Genomic DNA, 26,949 nt, shown 5'->3' with positions numbered 1-26,949 from the left:
TTTTTAAAGTTTCTTCCCTTTCGTCCTCAGTTTTCGAAAGGGTAGGGTTTGTATTGACATGAGAATTGGGTCATCAAGAATGTGGTAGGATGTAGAACAGCTCTAACCAGAGAATGAGGAGTCCTGAATTTTGGTTCTGACTGGTTCTCTTTGGGCAAAGTCACTCAGCTTCACCTTTGCTTCCCCACCAGTAAAATTAAAGGGTCTTACTTAAAAGGCACTTGCAAGCCCGAAATTCTACAGCCTTCTTCCTAGATTGTTCTCTCAAATTCAATCTTCAAAAGCTCCACCTTCTTTTAACCTCCACACTGTTTTGGCTTTTGCCCTTGGGTGTCCAGGGGAAGAGTCTTTTGTTGAAAAGACAGCCCTGATGTTCCCCAGGGGCCCCGAGGGTTAATGCAGGTCTCCCAGAGCAGGATGTGCATAATCAAACTCAGACAGCAGCTGCTGAGTTGGAGATAATCCTAAAAGGACTGCTTCAGACCTCCTCTTTCTCTCACAGTGAAATTGCCTGGCACCAGGCCTGTTCCGGCTGTTTGGACCTTATGTTTTCGGCACATTGCAAACAACATCTTCTGCGGATTCAACTCTCAAAACGCCAATGGATTTTTCTGTTTTGCTTTTTCAAGCTGGCTCTCCAGAAGCAAATACTTAAAACATAAGCATGCACGGTGTCCACATGCTGATCATATATAAACAGTCTGGGATGGGAAAGGAGGCTCTTTGAGGGGCAGGGATAGAAAACTCCTTATTAGTGGAATTATTACTGCTCCTCTGTTCACTCTGACAAACAAGATTTCATGAAATTGCAAAAGTGAGGAAAGTAGCAAAAACCACCCGTTTGGAAACTGCTGAATTTATAGATATCACACTAATTTCTAACACTGATTAGTGTTTCCATGAAGTCACAGCCTCTCTACACTGAAGGGCCATGGCCCTAAAGTAAAAATAATTCTATCTTGTTTTCCTGGAAATATAAGGTGACTTAAACAGGTTAACCTCGTAAAATGGGTTCCACTTGTGATTCAAGAGAGCTTTTTACAAGGTGTGCTTCCAAGTGTAAAAAGGTTGTCACTGCAAAGTCTCCCTGGCAGGATTCTTCTATCAACTATACCTGACAAAAGTCATCTTGTTCCAGGAAGTCCGGGGAGAAAGGTAAAGATGATGTATTAGGAGAATCACTTAGTTTCAGTTAATAACTATTTACTAACAGCCAAATTAGTGGCCAGCATTAGTTAGGAAAAGTACCAATTTGTTCACACAAATAAGGTTATATGACTACTTCTAAAATAATGTAAAGTTAACTGCGATCAAAAATTTGACATAAGAAATATAAAGTTGAGCTTTTTCTTCTCCCCAAGGTGCCAAGGTAATAATTTGATACAATTACATGTTCCCATAAGACATCTATTTTGTTGGGACACCTGGGTGGCTCAGTCAGTTAAGCGTCTGACTTTGGCTCAGGTCATGATCTTGTGGTTCGTGAGTTCGAGCCCCGCGTCAAGCTCTGTGCTGACAACTCAGAGCTTGGAGCCTGCTTTAGATTCTGTGTCTCCCCCTCTCCGCCTCTCCCCTGCTTGCTCTCTCTCTCTCTCTCTCCCTCTCAAAATAAGTAAACATTAAAAAGAAAACATCTATTGTGCTGTTTTAAAATTTCTCAGAATACAACTTCAATCCAAATCATTCAAGAACACATGCTATTTTTTATACTTACTCTCTAATAAATATTGATCATTTTGAAACAGGTCTCTGATGAAACATTAAGAAACCATGGGAAGTAAACTCTTCCAATAAACTGTATTAATACTTTGGAATTTGAGGATTTTATAAAAAGGGGGTTGTAAATATCTTGTTTTATCAGCTTTATGATTTTTAAGACTACTATCAGAATTGAAAGAGTTCTTCTTATCCCAAGGAAGTTGTGAGGGCAGCACCTGGTTCTGCCTCCATTCACAAGAGCCTTTAAAGCGAAAGCTCTCTCCCCTAACAAGCCCAAGTTCCTCCAGCAGAAATGGTCCTGCTGCGGAGGACCACATCGGAAGCTACAAGTGCCCCATATACTTTGATGCAGGCTGATGGTACTTCTTTCTGGTTTCCACCTAACGGGGGTCTGCAGCGAGGATGTCCAGATAAATTCTGTTAAGTGTGGGTTAGCTTTGTGTGACGTGTGCTTTTCGTTGGAAGGCATGAAAATCAAACCATCAAAACCCTTGTAACAAATTAGCAAGACAAGGCAGATTTGCATACTTCCTGACCAAAACCTAGGATGGACCTCCTCCAAATATTCCACTTGAAGACTCTGCCAGACTTCAAGACTTTGCCAGACTTCAAGACTTCAGATCAAAAAAATTTAGGGGATTAAAACTAACAGCTTAAGAGGTGAGCCATTTTATTCCTAATTATTATTACCACTCTATTCATGCACCAGCTGTGAATAATTAAAAGCCTGTATTTCTAAATTCCCAGGAACCCAAGAATAAAATTAAGACATTTCTGAAGTAAGTTTCACTCTTTATCTGTAGTTAACTGCTCTCAAGGTAAGGCAGTCTCTCCAACTATGTCCACAAGGCAGAAGCATACTGCATACAGCAAAATCTTGTGTTTTCCTTTCGCCATGTCATGCATTTCGTCTTTAAACATAAAGATAACCAAGAAACATTAAGAGCACATGACTAGCCTTTTTATACCATTACACTAAATAACAGGAGGGCTAGTCACTCATTCCCACTATTTGTTTGTTTCCCAGCCTCTTCCCACCAGAATCAGCAGGAAAATAGGAGTAAAAGTAATAAGGGGTCTTTATTCCTTTGGTTTTATGTACAGAGGACAATGATGAGATGTACCACTTTTTAGGGGCTGGCCAGGCACACAAATCCCAGAATTTCAAGTTGATTGGGGTATTGGGGGAGAAGCATTAGAATCTAGTCAAGCTCTTTCATTTTACAGCCAAAGGCTTCAGGCCCAAGAATCCATATGCAGGGTGAAGGAGATTCAGATCTCCTGACGATCACTTAACCAAGTCCTGACCGGCAAGGCTAAGCCAAGACCAGAGATCTAAAATGTGCCCCACTCCAAAACATTCCATAACATATTCCACTTCAGGAGGAAGGGGGAGAAAGGAATAAAAAGAGAAGCATACCAAACACCCAGCTACCTACTCTCTGTATCCCTGGCAAGTGGACTCAACAGAGGCTTGAGGGACCTCGTGGCCAAGTCTCCTTATGTAGTTAATGTCTGAAATTCCTACTTTTTAAATTTTGTTCCATTTCCTATCCGCCTAAATTGAAGCCAAAGGAAAGACAGCATTCACAACCAAGTTTAACATGCCCTTGTGTTTGTGTACACACACACACACACACACACACACACACGTAAAGAAATAAGCGGAATAAAATTGAGACTCCAGAAATAAATCCTTACATTTATGGTCAATCCTTACATTTATGGTCAAATCCTTACATTTATGATTTTCACCAAGGGTGCCAAGGCCATACAATCGGGGCAAAGAACAGCGTTTGTAACGAAACATGTTGGGACAACTAAATAACACATGCAAAAAAAAAAAAAGAATGAACGTTCATTCCACAACATATGCAAAAATTCAAACTGAATCATAAACCTAAATGTAATAGCTAAAAACCACAAAACTCTTCGAAGAACACACAGGAATAACACTTTGCAACCTTCAGTTAGGCAATAGTTTCTTACATATAACACCAAAAGCAACAGAAGAAAAAAATTGATAAATAGGACTTGATAGGAATTGAAAACTTCTGTGCTTCAAAGAACACTATCAAAAGAATGAAAACACAACCCACAGAATGGGAGAAAATATCAATGAATTGTCTGATAAGGGACTTATATTAAGAGCATATAAAGAACTCTTAAAATTCAGTGAGAAGATAAATAACCCAATTTTAAAACAAAGGATTTAAAAAGACCTTTCTCCAAAGAGGAAACACAAATGGGTAATAGGAACACAAAAAGATGCTCAACATCATTAGTCATTAGGTAAGTGCAAAACCACAATGAGATACCGCTTCACATCCACCAGAATGACTATAAGCAAAAGGACAGACAGTAACAAGCACGAGCAAGGATGTGGAGAGACTGGAAGCCTTGTGCACTGTGGCGGGAACGTAAAATGTTACAGACACTTTGGAAAAGTTTGGCAGCTCTTCAGAATGTTCCACATGGAGTTACCACATGACCTAAGGGAAACGAAAACATACATCCACACAAAAAACTTGTACGTGAATGATCAAAGCAGCATTACTCCTAATAGCCAAAATGTTGAAACCACCAAAATGTCCATCACCTGACGAATGGGTAAACAAAATTTGGCATATCCATACAACGGGGTGTGGTTTAGCAATAAAGAGCAATGCAGTCCTGACACACGCTCAGACGTGGATGAACCTTGAAAACGTCATGCTAAGTGAAGAGAGTTGGTCACGAAGACCAACCACCAGAGGATTCCGTTCACACGGAAGGTCTGGGATAAGCAGGTCTACAGAAACAGAAGGTAAGTGGGTAGCTGCCTAGGACTTGCTGGGGACTGGAATGAGAAGCGGCTGCTAACGAATACAGGGTTTCTTTTGGGGATGATGAAAATGCGTAAAATTAGACTGTGGTGACCGATGCTTCTGTGATAATACTAAAATCCACTCAACAGTACACTTTATTTAAGTGGGTGACTTTTTGTAGCATGGGAGTTAAATCTCAAGAGAGCTGTTAAATATTAGGTACATTAGCTGCAAGTAGCATAAAAGATACTGTTTGACATTCAGCCTATTGCATGACCAGATAAACTGCACTTTTTTGAAATGACCGCTTTCCCAATAATGTAGGTCTTGATCCGGAGCTCAGTGGCAAATCTTGCATTTTGTAGAGGACCTCAGAGCTGGAACTAAAAGCACCAAAAGAGGAGCATAGAAGTGGGGTCCACAGAAACTTAGTCCAAGCTTTCTGGTCACTCAGCCAGAGCAGTTATTCTGTAACTTCGGTACATTTTGACCACATTCAAATACAGGGACTAAGGTCAGAACCAAGAATGTGCCTTTTTAACAAATCCATCCCACTGCCACCCAGAAAATTCAAATCAGGCAGGGTGAGGACAGCACTTTGTACTAGGCCCATCAGCCTGGAAAGGCTCCTTTCCTCTGGCAGCCTGGGGCTAATGAGCTGGAAACTGGGGGTATTAGTGGGGGGGGGGGGGGGGGGGGGTCAGATCACAGGTCATGATCACATTTTTCACCTGCTTCATAATAACTCTTCCCATCAATTTTATAGGCATTTGGGAAATTTTCTTTCTTTTAATGTTTATTTTGAGAAGAGAGAGAGAGCATGTGTGTGCATAGGAGGGGTGGGGGAGGGGGAGAGAGAGAATCCCAAGCAGGCTCTGTGCTGCCAGTGCAGAGCCGGACTAGGGGCTAGATCCTTGGAACCAAGAGATCATGACCTAAGCTGAAATCGAGAGTCAGAGAGGAAGGCCAGCTGCAAGAATCCAAGTCTTTTGGCTACCTGTCTGCTATTCCCTTGCTTCACCCAGGATAAAGAAGGAAACACACAGTGCATGCTATTTGGGCAAAAGAGGTAAAGAAATGGCTCCTAACCCAGAGTCCCTGTGCACCATTTGTTTCAGTCTTGTTTTTTCACAATGGCTGCTTGAGCCTCACGAGGAAAGCTTTGTGCTAGGAACCATGGGTCATGTGTGATCATGGCACGACATGACTGCCCTCGACCAGTCGGTCTGTGTGGTGTGGCAAACCAGTGGAAGAATGAATGCTTACCAGGCCAAAGGTACCTCCCAAACCTCTGCCAGTGGCCCCTTTCCCTGTGACCTTAGAGACCCTGTGCCTCTCCACCTCTAGAGGCTCTCTTCCTACCCCCTCAAGGCCACCCACTGCAACTTTATCTCCCAGGTACACATCTCTCTGGCTCACATCAGTCAAGCTGGCTATTCCACCTGATTAAGTACCTGTCAGGGCCACTTGAAGTTTGGAGAACACCAAATTTCAATAATTACACCGTCCCCTGAATTGGGCAAAGAGAGGTTTTGTGGTTAGTTTACAGAAAGTTTGTCCCAGAATGCCATACTCCTTCAACCAAGGGCCAAACCTGATGTCTAGTTTCAGTCAGGCCAAGTTATCAGGACAGGAAACAAAATATATTTTAAGTGGCCCAGCCTTCAACTTTAACATACGGTAAGAATGACAGAATCTAAGGTTAGTAGGAAGCTGTAAACATCAGCTAACCTCCCAGCTAGCTGAGGTTTTGAAGATGTCAAACAGCCAAACACACGCTTGCTTATTACCTCTAGGTGTGGGGCCTCGCTACTTCTGAAGTGGTCTATTCCCTCTGTGACCACTTTTTAGAAAGGTCTTCCTTCCATTCAATCAAAATCTGCCCCTTTAAAAGCCTCCACACGTTTCATTCCTGATTGTCCAAAAGAAGGAAGATCCAGGAAGACAAAGGGTCAAATGTAAGTCATTACATTATATCTTCCTGGTGTTTCGTCAATGATGATGCTTTCCAGAAAGTTTTTTTTTTTTTTTTTGAGAAAGAAAGAACGAGCAGGGAAGGGGCAGAGAGAAGAGGGGGGCAAGGATCCGCGCTGACAGCAGGGAGCCCAATGCGGGGCTTAAACTCAGGAACCATGAGATCATGACCTGAGCCGAAGCCAGATGCTCAACCAACTAAGCCACCCAGGCACCCCCAGAAAATCTTTTTACTCCTGTTTTTGAAATTTCCAGTAAAATAAAAACTGAACCTCTTGCACTTCTAGAGTACTAAAAGAAAGTAATTTTACATTAAATAGACTAATTCTCCTGAATGAATACTAAACACATCTGCAAATAGTTTATGGTATGGAATTTGTTTGAATCTTCCGGGTTCTCTGCCTCTATTTATACCTCAAGGCACAAAACAACAAAAATAGTCTGGTAAAGACTCACAAGAGTAGTTAATGCCCAAGGAGAGAAACAGCAAACACCAGGAGGCAACTCACAAATGTTCTCTTAATATTTATTAAACCAACAATAGTGTTTTGGGTAAATCATATTAACGTAATACACAAAGTTCTGGGCAAATGAAATTTTTAATTCATTTACATCAAATGTGCCTGCAGTCCACATTTTTATTAAAAGGACAATAAGCATTCAGTTGAGAAGCTTGGAAATAGCATGTTATTTTGAATATCATGTATTATTTTTCTGTCATTTAAGACTGTTAAAACTTTTTTCAAAAAACATTACACGGTAAGCTTTTAGAAAGCTCTGGTTGCAGGAGTATAATTCAACCATTTATATAATTTCTTCTAAAGGTTGTGGAAAAGGTATGCAGTCATGGAAATCACCTCAAATCCTCTCTGTAATGAGTAAGATACATATATATATATATATATATATATATATATATATATAGCATATATATGTATATAATATATACACACACATATATAGATTTTTGAAGGAAACAAAATCTTGCAAATGAGAGGGTAAACACAGCAATTCATCCTTTGTGTAGCACTCACCATTGTTTGATGTGCTAAAGGCCTCTATTTATACAATCTTTAGCAGTTAAAGATGCAAACCACTTCACTGAAAACATTTTAAAAGAAAAGCACTTACCAATCTGCCAAAGATAAACAGATTTATCTTTTCCTTTATTCACATTCCTGGACTTCCCCCATTACCTGAGCCACAATGTTCCTTTTGATTTCTTCATGCCAATCTGCGTTGGGATTTTTGCTGCTAGCACCTGCAAGTGTCTTAACTGCCATCACTCCCTTGATGACGGCTTACGGGCTGTTGTTACACCCGAGGGTCCCAGGTCCTTTTAGCAATAGCTACCACGCCAACTGTCTCCCCCGGATCGATGCCAGCTTCCCTGAGTCAACACCAGGCAGAAGCCAAACAAAGCTGCTGTGCTGCCTACCTCACAAAACTTGTAAATGAAGGGCATTCTAGAACCGGCTTCTAGGAAGAAAACTATTTCTATATTGTTTTCACCAACTTTAATGTGCTTATGAGTCACCGGAAGCCTTGTTAAAATGCAAATTACAGTTCAGTAGTCTCAGGTGGGGTTGAGATTCTGTATTTCTAACAAGCTCCCAGGTGATGTTCATGCTGGTCCGGCGTCCACATTTTGAGTAGCGAGGCCCTAATGCAGCGGCCCGCAAGCATGGCTGCACATTAGAATCACCAAGGCAGCTCAGAAAAAAAAGACAAAAACAAAACGCTGATATCCGGGCCCCACAAGCAGGGGCTCTCATTCAATAGTGTCTGGGACAGCAGGGGTGGGAACCACTCTCAGTAGCTCTCAATCTCTAGTAGCATGCAACAGAATCACCCGGTGGGCTTTTTAAAGCAGAGTCCTACTCTCAGATTTCTGACTCAGTCAGTCTGGAGTCAGGCCCTGAAGCTGCATTTCTAACAAGTTCCTAGGTGATGCAGATACTGCTGACCTGTCCACACTTAGAGAACTGACCTAATGCCTGGGTTAATGACTCTCCCGATAGACTCCAAGTTCCACTGAGGACAAACACTTCTTTAATTTTTTTTAATGTCTATTTCATTTGTGAGAGAGACAGAGAAAGAGAGAGAAAACCGTGAGCTGGGGAGGGCCAGAGAGAGAGGGAGACCCAGAATCTGAAGTAGACTCCAGGCTCTGAACTGTCAGCACAGAACTGCACGCGGGGCTCGAACCCACAAACCATGAGCTCATAACCTGAGCTTAACTGACTAAGCCACCCAGGCGCCCCATGAGAACAAACACTTCTATGTACAAATTGTATTATATCAGCGCTCTGCAACATCTATGTGTCAGGGACACACTAAGGTTGGAGGGGGTAGAATTCACATTTCCACTCCCTTAAGTTCTAAGATTAGTCTACATGTATGCTTCATACTTTGGAAAGACATTTACACCTATTGTCCCCCCCCCCCAAAAAAAAAAAACAGCAATGTTGAATTTCATTCTAGATATTACAGACTTACTAGGTTTAAAAGCATATGAATCCTAGCAAATGGTTTATTTTAACAGCTTGCTCAGAATAATCCTCCTTCCAACTCCATTGTGGGATAGATACATGTTGAGTGGCAGTTTCTAAAGGGTGAGCACTTTAATGTTATCCTGCAGAGCAATTTTTAAAAGCTTTGAAAACTCTAGAACTCTTAAACAAGGTTTTTTTTTCCTGAGTCAATTAAAGATAGCCCCCTTTATTCAAGGGATGGAAAATTGTGTTTCAGATTTGAGTGAGGGCAAACATGTTCCCAAATTAGATATCTGAACAAAGTAAACTATGAATAGATTAGATAATGGGCCGCTGCTTTTTTACTGAAGCAAGAACTAAAGACAACTCAGACGTCTTATTCACAGGATAGCCAAAAGCACTCGCTCTTCCCTACTTCAACCCCGGAAACAGTAGACTTCCATGGAACTAATTCAACTTGAACGAGGTCCAAGTAGCTGAGCTGAAGTATAAACTGAAGAAAAGGACCATCATTAAGACACGTGTGTGGGGCTTATACATGATCAGTAACTTCAGACAAGTTCTAGGACACATTCCCAATCAGGAAAACACAATCTCTCTGTTCAAAGCATGAACTCAGGCAAATCTAATAAGCTGACCAAACATGCTTTTCTGCAACCAGGCCAGGAGGACAAGCATCCTTTGTTCCACTAAGGAAAGTTTTTGAAAGGAAAGGGAAATGTTTCCTTTTTTTAAAGACATCCTCAGAAAGACTTAATTTATACGTATATAATCTTCTGTGTAAAGAGCATGTATCATAAGGTACCAACATAAACTATCAGAAAAGTATGAGCCAACAGAAAAAGATGTTGAAGAGAAGAGTAGAAAAGGAAGAATCCCAAAGGGAGCAAGCATATCCTCTTGTATAAAGCTTTGGACTGTGACGAGCAGCAGGGCAGTCCTGGGAAGCCACTGCAATCCATGGGGCTTGGTCACAAGCAACAGGAAACATGGTTTAAGAGGACAAAACCTTGGAGTGCCTGGGTGGCTCAGTTGGTGAAGCATCTGAACTCGGCTCAGGGCATGATCTCACAGTTCGTGGGTTGGAACCCCACATCGGGCTCTGAGCTAACAGCAAGGAGCCTGCTTGGGATTCTCTCTCTCCCTCTCTCTCTCTCTGCCCTGCCCCCACTCATGCTTTCCTTCTCTCTCTCTCGCTCTCTCTCAAAATAAATAAACCTAAGAAGAAGAAGACAAAATCTTACCTGCTAGACTTGCCTCTAAGCTGGAGGAGTCCATGAAGGCACCCAGAGCAGTAGTTCTCAAACCTTCTGGAAGCTAGAATCACCTGGCGAGCTTTTACAGCCAGCTGGGCCCCACCCCCCACGGAGTCTGATGTCCCAGGTGGGGCCCAGGCATACAGAGCTTTTCAGAGTTCCTCAGATGAGTTTAATGAGCAGGAAGGGGTGAGAGTCAGTGATCTAGAATATGCCCCTCGCTCTCCAGAGCTAAGAGCTGGAGAGGCTAAAATACCTTTTCTTTTCACCAAAACACAATAGCCACATTGAGAAAAGAAAAAAGAAGAAAGAAATCAGCCTATCCTTTCTTTCCCATCTGGTCCATGGCACCATCATTTTTCTCAGTCTCAGGTTCAAAACCTCCGAAGAGGATCCTCTCTTCTTTGATCAGCACATCTAATCAGCCGTCCATTTCAATCAGCATCAACAGAGACCAGTGCTGACTCCACAGCGGGCACGCTTCTAAATGCTTGACATGCAAGAACTCCCTAATCCTCACAGCATCACCATGAGGTGGCTACTGTGACTAATCTCCTTTTTACAGATGAGAAAACTGAGGCAGAGAGAGACTAAGTAATCTACCCGAGGTCACACAGCCAGACACTGGCAGAGCTGAGAATTTAAAGAGACCCTGTGAATTCTACTCCTTAGTTCCCCCATTACCAGACACAAGCTTATGGAGAGAAGCCATCAAAGCAATAGGCTCCACGTTGGTAAAGAAATCAGAATATGGGTGGGGCACCTGGGTGGCTCAGTCAGTTAAGTGTTCAACTGGTGGTTTCAGCTCATGTCACGATCTCACCGTGTGTGGGTTTGATGGGTTCGAGCCCCACGTGGGGCTCAGTGCTACTGGTGTAGAGCCTGCTTGGGATTCTCTCTCTGCCCCTCCCCTGGTGACTCTCTCAAAATAAATAAATAAACTTAAAAAAAAAAAAAAAAAGGAATATGGGTGATCTAGGGTATTTGGACAACCAATGCAAATGAAGTGTGACACTTCATTTTTCTGAGCTACACCTGTTAGACCGTATTAAAAACTGGTTATACATTTAAATACTTTCACTGCTCTCTTGAAAGATAATAGTATCATGTCAGGGCTATTTAAAGCTAAAAAAAAAAAAAAAGCCCCCAAAACGCGAGGATCTAACTTCTGCTAGGCCACATAAAATGCAGTCGTGGCAAAAGCCGCCTGGGCAGTTGTGAGACAATTACAGACAAGAATGGAAAGTGCCTATCATGGCTCTAAGTACATAGTAGGACGTCTGTGTAGTAATTTTCAATGTTAGTGTCCTTTAATAAAATTCATTTCTTAAAAATATCACCCCACAGACTTATTTTCTGAAAAACTATGAGGCAAATATATTTATGTTATTACGCTAAGATTTACCAAAAATGTTTTCAAGAGAAAAACGTTGGGAGAAAAGATGACCCTACACCCAACACCAGCAAAAGGAACTGAGAAAAAAGCACTTCTACCTGGATCAGAAGTGCCTCAGCCTCTCTTTTCCAGGAAAGCACTGACATATTTTTAGTATAAAAATCTAAGGAATGCTCTTCTTCCCTCAACCTACCATAGCAGCTTTTTTTAATCCCATAAAATGTGGTATTAATTCATGAGGACTTTGCTTCTAGTTTTGATTCTTATCTCCAAGAACCTTTCATCTCCTTTTCTGTCTACAAGTCTCCACAATCTTCCTAGGATTTACGTCAGCCCCTGGTATCTCCAAATCCTAGTGCTTTCTGTTCTCCTCCCTGAATTAGCCAAAATGTTTGTGGATAATAATTGAGTCCACCAGAGCACAAGTTTTGCTGCAAGTTAAAAAATCATCTAAACATCATTTTAAATTATTCATTTTGCACAGAACACATTAACCACACTGATTCAGAGCATATAACATATAATGTATGTTCCATTTGATATTGCATTTACGTACCAACCATGGGCCAGAAGTAAGTGTATTAGGTGCTAATCATTAATGTGCACAATGAAGGAGAAGAAGGAGCCAGAAAGGGAATGTTTTATGGTAAAAAAAAAAAAAAATAAATAAATAAATTACTAACAAATCAGATGGCCTAGGTCCAATATATAGCTCTACCACTAACTATATGATATTGGACAAATACTGATGGGTTTCCCTTTAAAAGTCAATTCCAGCTCTAAATCCATTGTTACATAATGAAAAGGCAGAGTCCAAAAGAATAAAATAAAAATCATCTGACACTTTTATACCTCTTTCATTCATCAGTTAAGACTATTTGATCTTAGCCAAACATATAAGCTCCAGTTCTCACCTGTCAGAGCCCCAAGTTTATAGAGTATGGAAAATTAGACTATATGAAACATAAGGTTTCTTTCCCCTCGGATACAAACACCAAGAAATTATTCAGGTTCTAAACAATTTCTTAATCTTTGTGTCTTTCATACATCTTAATACCCAGATGTCTTTCCTCAGAGAACAGATGGGGAAAGAGAAAAAAAATTGAACATCAAATACCTTCAGGTCATGAATAGAATTATTTTTCTCCAACACATCATGCCACTTCAAAGAAGGTTTTGTTTTTGCTTTTCTGGGAAAGCAGTGACTTCTCTTCTACAAGGGGTTCTTCTTATCCCTCTCAATGGTAGATATAGTTCTTTGGCAGTTTTGATTGCTAGGTATGTCTAACTAGATTCAGACTGATACATACAATGCACGTGTTATCTATGGGCCCAATACATCTTCAATTCCCCTAAATAATCAAAAGGTAGGTGATAGTTGCTTAAAGGTAGGTATCATGTCATAATTTCTTTTTTTTACCTTGCAAGACCAGCAAAGAGCTTTGCTCTTGGTCGATGTGCCAAGATGATTTAAGTCTTAACTGATTGACTTACCAAACATAAAACTTCATTCAATAACCAATCAGAACCATTACAAAATCTAATCAAATCTAATACAGTTTCCTCCCGCTATCCGAAAGCAGAGAGTTCCCATGAAACCTTTCGTAAGCCAAAGTGGCTGAAAGCGAAGAAGCAATTACCAGTAATTTATACGGGAAAACCTTTGAGCATTCCCAGACCCAAAAAATAACCTCCCTTAGGCTTTTCTGGTATCTTAGGACACATCTTGCTAATGGATACACAAAATGAATCAAGATAAAGCACAGATGCTCACACAGTTCAAAGCTGCAGTGGTTTGATGCGAAGATGCTGTGTGTAGTTCCATAGGAAGGAGACTGGCGGTGCCCCTCTTGATGCTTAGGGTACATGCCACCTCCATAATGGCTCACCACAAAACAAACGCTCAACGTATTTTCACTTCTTGCCTTGTTTCGTAAAAGCGAAAATTCTCTTCAGATTTCTTTCAGTTAGTGAAAACAGGTACTAAGATAGGTCTTACAGAAAAATGCAATAGCCTAATATGAACTTCCAAAGAGCAGGGGGATGCCCAAATTATGAAATAAAAATACTCACCACTCTTATCTAAATGAGTTCAAAGCGGGGCAGAAATAAAATTAAGATTTTAATTCATTAGCAAACCTAACAGATAAATCAGGGTTTACAGCATAAGATTCCAATACTGACCTTCTGTAAGCATTTACAACGGTAATCCCAAGTACTATGTCAGGTTTTATGAAGCTTTCATGAAGTCTTAACTAAATTTTCAACTTGTATGAGCTTTAGCTGAATGTAACTGAGGAGACAGATGATGGCAGAAAGAAAGTATAATTCGGCATCACACCCTGCCTGGTAAAAAATAAACTGGTCATAAATTTGTGAAAATACGTGACCCTTGGTGTCAGGAGTCAAAATGCAAGTGAGAAAAAAAAATATGCATACATATTTATGCACGTAGAATGTATTCTAGAATCACAAAATTTAAAGCTAGAAGGAAAGAGAATCAAAGGTGCTTAAAGCACCTATTATGGGTCAGGTTTACGTTAGAAGTTTTCGGTCATTATTGAAGCTAATCTTCAAAATAACCAAAAAGCAAAATATTATAATTCTCGGCCTTACACTGAAAACACAAGGTCAGAAATGATAAGACATTTCCTCGAGGTCACGTGGATTTCAAGTGGTAATACCGAAAACCAAACCCCAATACACTGGATTCCAAAACCCTGAAGACCATCTCCTGTGTCATCTTAATTTGGGGGAGCACAAAACTGAAACTTGGCAAAGCCAGAACTACAAGTTCATGTGGATTAGAATCTACATATGTTATGACCCCACACTTTATTGCACTGTCACACACCTGTCACCCAGGCAACTAGACACTGTTGCCTCACGACTCAGTAAACAGTGATCTTTTGGTTGCTAAACATGTCAAGTGAATCGAGCCATCAGCACAGATGTACTAACCCTAAATAGTAAACCTTCAGTTAACCAGAAATTAGAGACCCTTGTATTAACATTTTTACAATCTTTTCTCAGATGTTTCCTGCATCTATTGAGATGATTATATTGTTATCTCCCTTAAACTGTTGACTGCATTGCTTTTCTGATGTTGAAGCATTCCTTGGATAAACTCTATCTGGCTCCATCATTAGTTTTTTAGTAAGCTGCCATTTTCAGTTTGATAATGTTATACGTAAATTTTTGGCATCATAAGTGAAGCTGGCCTGTAGATTTGTTTCCTATGCCCTCCCTGTCTGATTTTGACATACAGTAATGCTAACCTGATAAAATGAAGAAGAACAGCCTCTATCATTCTGGAAGCTCTATAACAACAATTATTATCTACTCCTTCAAGGATCGGCAGGACGTACTTGTAAAACTCTCTGCATCTGGCGCCATTTTTTTAAATTGATTTTTTTGTTGAGATAATTACAGGTTCACATGCAGTTGTAAGAAATAATACAAAGAAATCTCTTCTACTCTTTATCCAGTTTCTGCCAATGGTAACATTTTATAAAACTATCATGACTATCACAAGGATATTGACATTGACACAATCCACTAATCTTATTCAGAGTTCCTAAATTTTACTTGTACTCGTTTGTATCTGTGTGGATGCATATATTTAGTTCTGTGCATTTTATCACATGTACAGATCTATGCATACACATATAAATTTATTTAATATAACCTTAGTGTCACTATATATAGCTTTTTATCAGACTTTTTGTCTATTATAAACAGTTTCCAAGTTATAAACATTCTTCAAACATATTTTTAATGGCTGTATGATATTTAATGTATAATTTAGAATCTTTTATTTAACTAATCTATTATTATACACTCAAGTTGTTTCCATTTTTTAACTATTATTAATAAATCTTCAATAAACACATTTTGCCCAGCTATGACTATTTCCTTTGGATAGATTTGAAAAGGTAAAATTACTGGAAAAAATGGGCATTCACATCTTAACACTCACAGCTTCATCTAGTTCCTGCAAAGACCCTTTCAGAAATAACTAATGACATATCCTCTCACATCACCCATGTTTAGAGAAAAACTGAATCCAAACATATCTCCAATGTCTCAACATAGAGCTAGGCCTCCTCAAATCAGCAAAGAGAACCCCAGCTATGAAAGAGCAGGCTCGGGGCACCTAGATGGCTCAATCGGTTGATCATCCGACTTCAGCTCAGGTCACGATCTCACGGTTCGTGCTTATAGCTCAGAGCCTGGAGCCCGCTTTGGATTCTGTGTCTCCCTGTCTCTCAGCCCCTCTACCACTCGCACACTGTCTCTCTTTCTCAAAAATAAATAAACATTAAAAAAAAAAGAAAAGAAAAAAAAAAGAACAGGCTCAATCGTTCATCTCCTGGACCAGTCTCTGGGCTGGAGCTGATCAGATAAGCCCATGTAGTGTATAAAGCCCCCACTCTTTAAGGAGGCAGAAAACCATGAATCAGAATAATAGTAACTAACACAGGACATAAAACATGAACATGTGTTAAAAGCTCCTACATATTCTGTCTCACATAATCCTAAAAATCTTGTTTAGAATATTCCATTTTATAGAGGAGAAAACTGAGCACAGAGTGGTTAAGAAAATTGTCTCAAGTTACACAGTGAAGGGGATTCAAACCCAGGCAAGTCTGACCTCCAATGACCAGTCTCTGAGCCGGTCTACCATACTGCCTGCTCATTTAGATTCTTGTTTGTGGTGACCACAGCACTTACACTGGGTTCCAGTGCTACAGAGAGGAGCTGAGGGGAAGGCACCAGTTAAAGTCCCCTCTCTAGAAATGGGCATCTAGGCCAGAAACCAAATGAGAAGCCTGAGACCCGTCAGTGACTTATGCCTTAAAAAGCCCTCTAACGGGCGCCTGGGTGGCTCACTAGGTTGAGCGTCCAACTTTGGCTCAGGTCATGATCTCATGGTTCATGGGTTCGAGCCCTGCACTGGGCTCTGTGCTGACAGCTCAGAGCCTGGTGCCTGCTTCAGATTCTGTGTCTCTTTCTCTCTCTGCCCCTCCCCTGCTCATGCTCTCTCTCTCAAAAATAAACATTAAAAAAATTTTTTTTTAAAAGCCCTCTAAATTAGGGGCGCCTGGGTGTGTCAGTTGGGGTGCTTGGGTGGCTCAACTGGCTAAGTGTCAACTGTGGATTTTGGCTCAAGTCATGATCTCATGGTTCATGAGTTCGAGCCCCATGTCGGGAGGCTTTGGAATATCTGTCTCTCTACCCCTCCCCCACTCACAGGCTCTTGTTCTCTCTCAAAATAAATAAATAAACTTAAAAGAAAAAAATCTCCCTAAATTATATCAACAAGTTATGTTTTCTTCTGTCGAGACTGAAAGTGAATTCCATCACATCAACTTCATGCTACACTGGCTTATATCAGAAAATATATGAGAAAACACTAGATCATGAACATTCAGAGCAACGTATATAATCCCAGTACATGATGAACACTCCATTCAAGTTAACTGATCACCATCAGCTCTTGGAAATGACTTACCTTTCAGTAATGTGAATGAATTCCTTGTTTCACTAATAAAATAGTAAGTATTTGGCAGGAGCTTAATAATTACTTATTGATTAAGTTAATCTTAACATTTCTCCAATCTTACCCGGAAGCATATAGAAAAACTAAATGTTAAAGACAGAAAATTCTTCTAGTTCACTCCATCATTTTCTACACAGGGAAGCTGAGGTCCCACAGGGATTAAGATAATGAACTGCATGTATGCAAAACCTCACTTTTGCCCTAAATATTGTACATTTATTTCTGCTGTCTTTATATTTAATAATATACCACACAAAACTAATATTTGACTTTTACTCTTTCTTGGTAAGAACTAGAAAAAAATAAGCTTCCCTTAAGATTAAGAGTATCTCATTCCATGTGTCATCTTATCATGAGACTAAACTCTATTAACTGCACATACTCCTTAAATACCAGTACTATTTGTATTTAATATACCTGTATAATCATCAAAGAAAATAAACATCCAAATGCTTTGTAAAGGGCACACTTTCTGCATCTTTGTGACATTTTCGACAAAACGAATTGAACAGCAGAGGAAAAAAATGTAAAAACATGTCTTGTCTTTAACAACATTTTCCATAGCTTGAAGTCCAAGACCAGGAGCTGGCTCTCACATCACTGAGTGCACACCAGTTGGCCTCTCTCTGCTGATATGAAATTCAAATGGGAAATCTCCAAAGACTTCAAGGTTTCTCCCCTTCTCCCAGTCCTACCAATTCTTTGAGATAATCAAGAAAAACATTCACAATTCTATTTCAACAGCGTTCTTTGCTATTCAGAGGCAGTCACCCCTCCAGCCTTGTTGCTAAAACTAATGCGGCCCCAGAAACAGACTTGTCAAAACACAGTGAGATTTTTTAATAGTAGGAACCGAAACTCAAATTGCTAAAAGGAGAAATTTCATGCATTTCTACTCTCAAAAAATACTCTCTTTCTCCACTCCCCCCACCCCCACTGCCCAACATTCCCTCACCAGCCCTGCTACCTCCTTTCAGACGACCAGCTTCACTCCAGCATGCAATACAGACATGACTCTCTCCTTCCAGTCTGCTAGAATCTCAATGGAACCAAACAGGAGGAAGCATGGATGTACACCAATGACTGCAGGACTTGACCTCGTCTTGTTTACTCTTCACGCCAACACGGCAATGTTGATGAAACTGAGGTCTAGTGAGTCAAAACTGGCAAACTGGCCCAGGTACACCCATGGGTTGGTGGATTCAGTTGATCCCAGACACACTGCTTTCAGTGGCCAGGGCAAAGCTGAGCTTCAGCAGAAATGATGGATCCCGACTGCCCTTGCCACAGGCACCTGCATTTAAGTATGGATCATTAACAGTTATTTACCAAGCTCAGCACTGAGCAGGGGTGAAATGTGTGAAAAGAGGGCCCTCCCCTTATATGGCATCAATCTCAATGGAAGAGAAAATTCACCTCTTAGAATGTCAGAGGGCTTAAAAACATCTTATACAGCTCCCACATTTCATAGACAAGAAAACAGAGGCCAAGAAAGGAAGAAAAAAACCACTTAGTACTTTCTGTGCCTCAACCACCATTCCTATGCACCCTCATTTTATGCCCACAATAATCATGTCATAAAGGCATTCAGGTCCAAATTATACACATGTACATATGTATTTTTTCAAGTGACTTGGAGTTGTAGCATCTTGTCCAAGTACTATAGTAAGTGGCAGAGTACCAGCATGTGAACCCAGCTTGTCCGCCTCCCATGCCAAAGCCCTTCGTGTTTACAGTGGTTCCCAAGGTCACACAGCTATATACTGCCAGGAGCCCACCAACCAACACAGAATGGCATATAAGAAGGGGAAAAGTATGTGACCCAGACCAGTGGTTCCCAAATGTGGCTGATTCATTAAAATCATCTGAGATGCTTCATAAAAATACCCCACTCCCTTTCAGGCTACTGATCATGTAAGTCCGAGATGAAGCCCTGAAATCTGTATTTTTACACGCTTCCAACGATTCTCATCATTAGTCTGCTGTATCGTTTACAGAAAGATAAAAACAAGGGCCCGGGGCGCCTGGGTGGCTCAGTCGGCTAAGCGTCCGACTTCAGCTCAGGTCACGATCTCACAGTTCGTGGGTTCGAGCCCCGCGTCGGGCTCTGTGCTGACAGCTCAGAGCCTGGAGCCTGTTTCAGATTCTGTGTCTCCCTCTTTCTCTGACCCTCCCCCGTTCATGCTCTATGTCTCTCTGTCTTAAAAATAAATAAACGTTAAAAAAAAATTTTTTTTTAAAAAAACAAGGGCCCAGTCAAACATGAAAGGCCATCTGGGGCTTGGGTCTGAATCAACAGAATGTTAAAGGAGAAACACTAAAGAGGTGGCTGTGTCCCAAGAGTGTTCATGACAGTGAGGCCAGCGGGCAGGTGCTGGGAGACATGATGGGAGTGATCAAGGGGGAAGAAATAGGAAAGAGCAATATTATGAGCATCTTCTAAACCTGGCAGAGATATTTAGTTAGATTCCATGCCATGATAACAAGGAAACACGGAGGTTTGAGGACCATGGGAACACCATCAGAATGGTACAGGATAAATCAAACAGCAGATGAACATCTGGGCAGGAAGGACAGCTAAAAAGCTGCTGACATAAAGGCACAGGTCCCAAGAAAGACAAAACTAAAGAGGAAGCTACCTGGATCACTAGAACGTGAGCTCCAAGAACACAGAGGAGTTTGCCTGGTTTGTTCAATGCTTTCTCTCGGGCATTCAGTAGGTGCTGAACAGTGTTTGTGGAATGACCACATAGGTGGATTTAACGTCCAACTGGACATGGACGTCAACAAAGTGGAATGAGTCACGGATGTCTTCAAAATTCAAATCCAAAAGCCTAGAATGAAGATGATGGTACTGGCACAACTAAAAAAAAGTAAATAAGACTAGCTTATTTTCATCAAAGCCTCTTCCTCATTCCTTCCTGCTTTTTGGGGTTTTTTTTTTTTTTCCTCTAAAAGTTTATTTTGGCTTCTGGGCCATGAGAGAATTAGGTGATTTTGAGATACTGGAGTGTACTGTTGATGGTGGCAGAAATGGCAGGTCTTCTTCCATGGTAAGAACGAAATGATGAGGGGTGCCAGGGTGGCTCAATCAGTTAAGTCTCTGACTTTGGCTCAGGTCACGATCTCACCGTTTGCTGAGTTCGAGCCCCGCGTTGGGCTCTGTGCTGACAGCTCAGAGCCTGGAGCCCGCTTCGGATTCTATGTCTCTCTCTCTCTCTCTGCCCCTCCCCTGCTCACACTCTGTCTCTGTCTCTGTCTCTCTCTCTCTCAAAAATAAATAAACATTAAACAAATTTTAATATAAAAAAAAAGAAGGAAATGATGAGCGAGATCATTTAGTTTGATTTTTGGCAGTGTTGAAAAGGGACTGTGTTGTGAGAATCTAAACCCAGATGACATTCCTTATACCACCTATTGGATCACTGCCAGCTGACATGCCAAATAGCACAGTGGCTTGACCAGACTCCTTATAAACCTTAATGACAGAGCTGTCGGGATTCTGGGTGGCTGGATCAGCCTCAGGGCTTTGCCAACCTGAGGAGACTCCAGGCCACCTGTGGCTGACCAGGCAGGTCTCCCAGGGCTTCTGGAGACTTGAGAATTAGTCCTGCCCAGAAAAAAAACTAGGTAATCTTTTGAAATCCTCTCCAAACTAATGATTATTCAAGGTGCTATGTGAGTAATCATGTTACACAGCCCTTCAAAACTAGATGTACCAGGCCCCAGGAACAGGAATTGGAGAGCAAACTCTAATTCCTTTTAGGACAACCATCTTTCACAAGCCTGATCTTACAAGATCTTTCTCCAATGATGTCTACCTACTGCTAACACCCAACTAAAAGAGAAACAGAAATTCTATAAAATTCCCCAGCAAAAGTAATTTGTTTCATTACTAGAGCAGCCAAAATATATTTTTTTAAAGAACTGAAAAAGGTTATACGGTTCCAATTCTATTTTTCTCTCTAATGCAAACTTTCCAAAGCCTGCCTTTTATAATGCACCTGAGAGGTAACGCACGGGTCCAAATGACTTGACAGTTTCTTTTAATTTACACACACTGAAACATGTGTATAAAACTCCACTAGTTCAAAACACTTCCTCTTCTTAAACATATTTCTAGTTCCAATTATGTGTTTATAGCAGTCTGCAATATATTATTTCTAAAGATAAACAGTCACATTAAAAAAAGAAATGGATAGAAAAACAGCAGCATATCACTACCGCCACACTCAGTCAGTCTTTCCCCTCACATGGTGTTCCCGCAGCGAAAGCCCTAACCTGCTGGTGCAAAGTATGAATGCATCACCACTGCTGTCTCCAGCATCCAGAAAGGAAGGGCCACAGTTTCTTCTCACAGATAGCTTTGAGCCTTCATTGCTAAGAACCTCTTCGCCCTCACCTTGCCTTGTGCTTAGTATAAAACTCAAGAATTCAATAACTGCAGACATTTTTCCTTTCCTCTTTACAAAGACAGACTTAAAGCTCGGAAGACCTCTACTTCTAATTCCCAGGAAACTGCTGCAGTTTTCAAATTAAAACACGAGGTACTGGAAATAACGTGCTGTAATAGCTAATTGTTAAAAAATTAAGTCTATCAACTTCACCTACGTTGATGCCGCTATACATGAAACAGAAACTAAAAAGTAATTGATATGGACTAGTGGCCATCCTGGGCTTTGAAACAGCCTAACAAAGACTCTCTGCTAGAGTCTCCAAGTTGACATTTTAAAAATATCTAATCACCCTTCTGGATGGTAGTCCAATTACTGAAAAGAGTATCAACCACAGTGAAGGAGCTCACTGCGAAAGCATCTAATCCTGGTAGGAAATGAAAAATATTAGATCCACAAAGAGAGTTCAGGGGAAAGGTGTCACCAGGTAGGAAAACAGTTCAGCCACAAAGCTTCCTTAAGGAGCAATATCAGATTTATGCAAAAATCCAGAAAACCAGAAAATAGAGACATTCTTTCTGGAGAATCCCCAAACAGTAACACTTCCTGGCAAATCCTGAACAGGATTTGGCCAAAAGAAGGACTTCCTTACCCCTGTACAGCCTTTTAGGCAGGCTTCTCTTGAAAACCTTTAGAGGGAGTTCTCCCTTTGCCCTGTTTTGCAACGAGATGAGCAATAACGTTTTTTGTTGTTTTTTTTTTTTTTTTTTTCCTGAAATAAACAGAGAATCTCTTCCTTTTTGTTTACAATGAGTCAAAGTTCATAACTGGCTGGGAGATTACCAGTCCCAACGGATTAGCCCATCATTTGCCAAAGAGAAATACTGATAAGGCTCGCAGTTCTGTTTTACAGCCCAAGCACCCAAATACCCATCTCTTCTGTGTACAGTGTACAATTCTACCTGCTTTTCAATCTCAAGTAACGTTTGGGGACCTGCTGGCACACACAGCGGCTCCCACACTGATGGAAAACGCCCATCTGCTGCTCAGTGCCCAAGAGGTTTTCAACTCTTGAACTGCTGCTTCAACTCCCAAAAAGAGGGAGAAGGAAGAGGGAAGTAACACTCCAAAGGCGAGGAGGAAAAATTCACAAAACCATCCCTGGACAAGTTACTAGGTGCCAAAAGGAGGAGGTATGGAGAGCTAAAAAAGGTCAGAAACAGCTGCACTCCGTCACCGAAGCCCCGGAACGCACTGAGGCTGCAGACAGTATCTGGGTGCTCAGGCTTCCACCTTAGCCTGGCAAAGCTCGGGGCGCCCAGGTAGGGGCCGCCACCGACCAGAAAAGCCCAGGAGGCAGATCCCTTTAGAGGGCGCTCATCGGGCGACGTAGGAAACAAACTCCAGCCCCAGAAACTCGACCCAAAGGAGGAGAATCCAAGTTCCCATTGCCGCGGCCGGAGGGAGGCTGGGTGCCCGCAGCCGACCCGGGCAGGAGAAGAAATTCCACCGGCCCTCGGAAGCACCCCTGCTAGAGCCCGCGAGGACAAGCGTGGCAGGCTGAAAGCCTCGGTCCCCGATGGCCAGGCGACCCGAGGCCGAGCTTGGTGTCACCCGCACCCGGCCAGGTCCAGCAAGCTGCACTCCAGGGTAATCCGTATTAAAATGTCCTCCTGCCCCTAAGGGCCCGCGGGGCCGCCCTCCGCCCCTCAAGGAGGAGGGGTCGCCTCAGGACTGGGATTCCAGAGCCCCGGGCCCCAGCATTTTCCGGCGCGTTCCGCGCACCTCGCGGGACCCGGGACTGGGCCTCAGCGGGGGGGTAGCCTTCCCACGAAGTGTCTGCTACCTGGCCCCAGCCACAGAGAACATCAAACAAAAGAACTTCTGCAACTTTCCTCCCCGGACACTCTCGGGTTTCTTAAATCGGAACCCCACCTCCCCAGAACTTGCATTCAACTGAGTAGGAAAGCTAAGCTAGCGTGGGGGGTGATGTGTGGAGGAGAGGACCCCAAAGTTTCCAGGTTGTCCCTGGGTCTCGCCCAGCGCGCGGAGGGGACGGGTTCCCTCGCCGGCACTCCGACTGTTCTGCCCCCCCCCCCCCCCCACCTTCCCTAGGTCCTTCTCGGGCCAGGCAGCAAGACCCCTCGAGGGCGAAGTTGCGAGTGACTCCACGGGCCTCTGCGGTTAGACAAAACTGCGATTCTCGCACCCTCATCCCCGGGGACCTCGCGGCAACTCCGGCGAGCAGCGCTTTTCTGCGGGAAGGGAAGGCAAGGGGGAAAGTGGTGGAGGAGCGAGCGCATTTGTCCCAGTAGATCCCCGGGGACCAAGCGCCAGGTCCGGGTGGGGAGCGGGGGTAGGGATCCCCCAGGAGGCGCTGCCCGATTGCCCGCGGGCGCTGCGGACTCCCCGCGGCCCCGAGCACCCGAAACGGCGCGCGCTTCCCCCTCCTGGCCCACTCACCGACTCCGCCGACACGCAGGCCACCAAGCCCAAGGTGAGCAGGATCCAAGCGCGCCGCATATTCCCCGGGGACCGGCTGCTCCCAGCCGCCGCTTGCAACGAGGACGAAACGAAGCCTACTGCCTAGCGCCCGGCGCAGCCGGTACAGAAAGATCCGGGGCAGAGCAGCCGCAACGACCGCGGCTTGGGCTCGGGGACTGGGGCTCCCGGCTCAGGGGCGCTAGCTGGCTCCTCCTGCGCCTGCTCTCGCCGCCCGCGGCTGCGCCCCGGGAATGCGGCGCTTTTCTCACTTGTTGGTTTCTACACTCCCGAAGCCGAGTTGTTGCTCCTGGGAGGCTGTTCTCTAGAGCTCTTCTTGCTCTGCTGCTGTTTTACTCCTCCGCGGACTCCTTCCCAGTGTCGCGGCTCAGTTGCTGGTTTTGAGGAATAAATTAGATGGCTTGGAATGTAGCTGCAGCTGAAGTTTGGGGGCAGAGCGGTCAGGGCGGGCGGTCCGCGCGGCTGGAGCTCCGGGAGTATCTGGAGAGAAGCGCGTCCGAGCGGGGCTAGTGGCTCAGCGGCTGCGCCCCTCCTCCTCTCCCGCCGCCGCCTCCCTCCCCCGATCCGATCCTCCTCCTCCTCCTCCACCTCCTCCTCCTCCTCCGTTCCTCCTCCTGCCGCTCCCTCCCTCCCTCCCTCCCTCCCTCCCTTGCCTGCTTCTCCCAGCTCCTCCGGGCGTCAGGGGGAGAGGAGGCGGCAATGTGACTCCCAGCTAAACCCGGGAGAAATTCCTACAGGATTACGCCTCGATTGGCAGCTTTGGGGACCAGTGGGCGCCGGTGGCTCCGCGCTGTGGCCGCTCTGGATCTGCTGGTCCGCAATCAATGCTCCAGCGCTTCAATGCTCCTTCATTTTTCTCCTTCCTTCTCCTCTTTTCCTCTTTACACCTTCATGCTCTTTTCTTCTCTATTTTCTTGTCCCCCGCCCCCTTTCACTTTTCTGGCAAGAGATAGGGGAAGCAATGAGAGACATATTTTAGCTTTTCTGCCTGCGAGAATTAGACCAGTAGAAAGAAACTGCTTTGGGAGTTGGAAAAACATACACAAACTTTACAGATGCCTTCAAGCAGTGTGATCTGCTCATAAATCACAAGTTCATGAAAATTGTATTTTAAAAGAGAAGACAATAAATGTAATAAATGTGTAGTAAGAGTATTCCTCACCCTTCCTTAACCGCCCTCTGCAAAAGAAAAAAAAAAAAAAGAGGAGTGACCCCTGTAAACTCAAAATGCAACACTTTCAAAGCTCATAATTTCATTAAGGACTTAAATACCAGTTCTGCCTCACACACAGTTTAAGCCCCTAAGTCATTTTATAGGCTTCATTTCAGCATTGAGGTGTTAACGTTTGGAAGCTACAAATAGGGCAATTTAACGAGAAATTGGATAGAGACACTGAATAACAACAGATTTAAGAGAACTTCAAAGAAAAGAGGGATAAAGTAATTTCTAGTCTGAAGAAAATAATGAGCATGTACTTCCTGAATAGAAGTAATTGAAATATTTTGTGATGAAAACTTTTTTTTCAAATCTGTGGCCATGGTATGTGTACTAGAGAACAGGGAAAATACCTATTCCCTTCCAGTTTCTAACACTGCTTTTCTCTCTGACTTATGGAGTAAATGAATTGTGGAACCCATTCTCCTCGAATGCCCACTCCAGGAGACCGGGGACCTGTCTGTTTTTCACCACTGTATTCTCATTCCTGGTATGTAAAGACACACGATAAATATTTATGGAATAAATTTTGATCTAAAACCCAATCTATACTGCGTAAGAATTGTCAACTTTTAAGATACATAGATGTGGACACATAGATACGAGGCCATGGTAATTTTTGAATTTAGAATAAAATACAGTCATATTCTGAGAATTACAGTCTTAGTAACCTTTCACTGTAATAAATCTCAAAGAAAAAAACTTTAGAAAACTGGAGAGTTATAGCTCAAACTCAGAGGCATCCAGCCCTTTGCTGCTGAGTGCCATCCACGAAGCTCCCCATGGGCAAATCTAGGGCACTGACAGTCCAAAAGGTAATGTAGAGAAATACAAGAGTGGACAAAGGAGGGGGAAAAAAAAAAGAAAAAAATCAGGAGACTGGAAGTTGTATCATCAGATGCTTCTGATTCCATAGAAACTGAGCTGGCAACTGTGGGGTCAATGTGTGTCCAGCTTGGTTTTTGGAAGAATGAGCTACAGCCATATTTTTAACATGGATTGTGGTTTGAAGAATTTCATGAAATGGGGGGAGAGAGACTGCTGAAAGGAGCTTCCAAAGGAAAATAAGCAGTGTGATGGAAATACAAAGAGCCACAAAATGTTACCTCTACCCCCAACAGAGATCTAGCCTGCTCTCCAGTCTCACACCTCCTTTCTCCCCACTAGTTACAAACATCAAATAAATTAGAACTCTAATGAAAGAGGAAAATGCACTCATTTACTGGCTCTCTGAGTTATTGCTGTTTATTGGGGCATCTACCTAACAAGAAACACAGTGGCTGCTCTCTGATTCAGCTTGGGCACACAGTGATAAAAACAAATAAGCACATGCATCTGTTCGAGGGACATATACACCTAAGCTCTTGGTGTTTATGGGAGTCTCAGTGATTTGTTTTTTATAAGTGATCCTGAAGCATTGAGAGCCTGTGTGGTAAGGGGAATGGTACACTTTTGAGAGTCACACAGTATCAGATATTTGATAACAAATAAATATTCAAATCCTGTGTGCAAATGCATTAACAGGTCTGGCCAGAAGGATAATCTGGAGGCATAAAAGGCACTAATAGGAAAAGCACCTACCTAAGGGCTGAGTACAGAAAAGCTGCCTCATGCTGAGTGGGGGGGG

The 26,949-nt window shown here is 42.7% G+C and overlaps 1 protein-coding gene across 1 annotated transcript in view; it reads right to left on the bottom strand.

Moving 5' to 3' along the window:
• SDC2 (syndecan 2) overlaps positions 1-24,648 on the bottom strand; it is a 100,658-nt gene extending 76,010 nt beyond the window's left edge. The window contains exon 1 of the mRNA XM_060610969.3: positions 24,068-24,648. Within this exon, the coding sequence (XP_060466952.1) occupies positions 24,068-24,127 (60 nt within the window). The 5' untranslated portion in view covers positions 24,128-24,648. The remainder of the gene's footprint in view (positions 1-24,067) is intronic.
• Between the last annotated feature and the right edge of the window lie 2,301 nt (positions 24,649-26,949).

This window comes from Panthera onca, chromosome F2 (assembly GCF_046562875.1).
Source record: "Panthera onca isolate mPanOnc1 chromosome F2, mPanOnc1 haplotype 2, whole genome shotgun sequence".
Taxonomy (NCBI): domain Eukaryota; kingdom Metazoa; phylum Chordata; class Mammalia; order Carnivora; family Felidae; genus Panthera; species Panthera onca.
This window is presented reverse-complemented; position numbering and strand designations above follow the sequence as displayed.